Source organism: Loa loa, assembly GCF_000183805.2.
Source record: "Loa loa unplaced genomic scaffold supercont3.23, whole genome shotgun sequence".
NCBI classification, from domain to species: Eukaryota; Metazoa; Nematoda; class Chromadorea; order Rhabditida; family Onchocercidae; genus Loa; species Loa loa.
This window is the reverse complement of record NW_018108203.1, coordinates 38,610-41,181: the sequence shown is the minus strand read 5'-3', so window position 1 is coordinate 41,181 and position 2,572 is coordinate 38,610. Positions and strand designations below refer to the sequence as shown.

The 2,572-nt window shown below is 33.0% G+C and overlaps 1 protein-coding gene across 1 annotated transcript in view; it reads left to right on the top strand.

Annotated features, from left to right (window-relative positions):
• Positions 1-1,427, top strand: part of LOAG_16839 (hypothetical protein) — a gene marked incomplete at its 5' end in the record, with an annotated part of 3,330 nt that extends 1,903 nt beyond the window's left edge. The window contains 2 exons of the mRNA XM_020449497.1: positions 292-538; positions 1,078-1,427. Coding sequence (XP_020306952.1) covers positions 292-538; positions 1,078-1,299 — 469 coding nt within the window. The 3' untranslated portion in view covers positions 1,300-1,427. The remainder of the gene's footprint in view (positions 1-291; positions 539-1,077) is intronic.
• Between the last annotated feature and the right edge of the window lie 1,145 nt (positions 1,428-2,572).

Genomic DNA, 2,572 nt, shown 5'->3' with positions numbered 1-2,572 from the left:
GTCAGAATCACATGAGGTTCACTATTTTTATTTAAATATTGTTCTTTTTTGAGAAGTTGTGGGTACATAAGTTTTTTCTTTGAAGTTGGTTGGAAAAGCTCCGACTTAAGTAAACTTTGTTTGCATTTCTCATTTGTTTGATCCATAAAAAAATGATCAGCTTGTAATTTTTACAATTTAACATTATAAGCTAGTTTCATTTGAAGAGCAAGTAGCGTCCGAAATTGAGTAAACAAATGAAGATCCGAAATCATGAAGACCAAATCTTTTAAAACTGTTGCTTTATTTCAGATTAAAATTTGAAGCACAACTTCTTGCTTGGATTATCGATTTATTCCGTTCCAAGCTTAATTACGAGGTGTTTCGTAGAGAACTTGGTTATTTCTGGTGTGATATAATTAATATACGTTATCCATGCCTCAGCGATGGATTACAGTACTATTTGTCTGTCTTCATATTTGCTCAGGAACAGGCGCTGCGTAGGATGAATCCAGAATTGGTGTTAAATATTTATAAGCATTATCTTCAACCCTTGCAGGTGCTGTGGTATTCTTTTTTGTTGAAAACTCCTCTTATCGAAAACCTAACGATTAGGTTATTTAAGTTATTTAAAATATTAAGTGCAGTCTTATTCTATTTTTGATGTAAAAATTTGGTATCCTCCATTTCTAGACTTCTGGGCTTTCTTACTGTTTTTTCTTGATGAAATGTCGATCACACTGATTCTTCATGAAAAAAAAAATCCGACTTCAGTTCAACTTAATTTGGCCCAACTTTAAGTAGTTGTTTTTTGAATCAGCTTCATTCTGAAGTTTGAGTATTTCGAATTTCCATTTCAAATCCAGTTCGGACTGGATTTGGCTTGGGTTGCAGAATAAATGAAGCTTTGTTATAGTTTTACTGTCTTCCTACTAAAAGTCGCCAAACAAAAAGCATGGCAGTTATTGGATTTCGATTACGCACTAGTAAATAAGTTTTTGAATCGCAGTTGTGATTGTTTGTAATTCTTTCTTACAGATGTTAGTTTGTTGGTTATCGGATGTCCATTGCTTTACAAATAATTACCAAACTTTATAGTCGCAAATATCAGATTGGACAGAATTGGTGAAAGTCGAGGAACGACAGATAAGTCGTGGAAGTCTTGAAGTGCCTCCCAATCAGCTGTCTATTAGTATGGAGCGTTTAGAAATGGAAAGCCGTCGACAACATGACGTCCAATCACTACCATTGCTCCAGTTTCAGTATTCACAAACTTTGAACTTTGTTGAAACTTTCCTGCGTTACGCACATATGCTATAATCGATGAATCTTATGGACTCATCGATTATATGTTGAACTTTTTTCGACAATAACGAATCTTTTTCAAGACTGCCAGAATTTATGTTTGAATTTCTCTTATTGATCAGATTTGTAATATTCTCTTGGGTAAAATCAAAAAAAAATTAATTTTTAGGTTATAATGATTTCTTTCATGTTTCCTACAAATTTGACAAAAATTGTACCGACCCCGTCTTATGAACGTTTACTGTTCGAACAAGATGAGGAGTTACTGAAGACATAGAATTTCTGATCCACGGTTGGGATATCTCAGGCTGATTTTTTGGAAACTTACTGCTAAAGTTATTTTTGATTGCAGTTTGTATTTTCTGGTTTTATTTACTTAATCATGCACAGCATCTGTGGAAATCATTTGGAGCTTAAATGAAGAAAGTAGAATGATAAATTGTGCAAGATGCTGATAAGGATATAATAAAGTGTTTCTTGCAAATGGTTTTGAGAATTATTTAAATTGTATGGAAATTTAATATTATTGTGTTGTGAGAAGGTCATATTCTGAAATAATACCTAGAAATGAGGGTGCATTGGTGGATGCTATACCTTCCTTCATTACGAAATCCACGGTGCCTCCATCCAATTTTCAATTTCAATGATATAAACTGAGCATTCTCTTTTTGATCATTTATTTATTCTTTCCTTCAGACAACTGTAACGTGTGGTGTATTTCTGTTGTTATAATTCTCCAGTTTTGTTATGTAAATATTCGCATATGTTGCACCTTCTCCTATTTTCAGTTAAATTCCTGATTTCTCACTACAATACGTACGATGATCAGACTCGTAATATGTACATTTCCAAGGACATCCAAGACGCGTTTACTATGGTGCTGTAGGAATTAAACCTCAATATTTGATCCATTTTTTTACTAATTTCTAATCTCATATACGCATTACTAATTACTAATTCGTATTATTAATTCTAATTCATACGATCCTGTATTACTAATTCTATATACGATTGTATTACTAATTCATATACGATTCTGGAAACATTCCCAGACTGGTATCTTTTTTTTCAGAAAATATACAAAGTCGATAGAAAGACCTAAATGCTGTTATCCGTGTGCAACTGCTGCTTCGAAAAATGTCAGTTGTTGCACACTAAAATACATTAGTTGCATTTACATCTTGGCATGCTATGAGATTATTTAATTTGAAGTAACAATTCAAATCTCATCGACATTCGATCTTCATTACAAATGTCTCAATTCCATACGGTTACTGTTGCTGTCGCC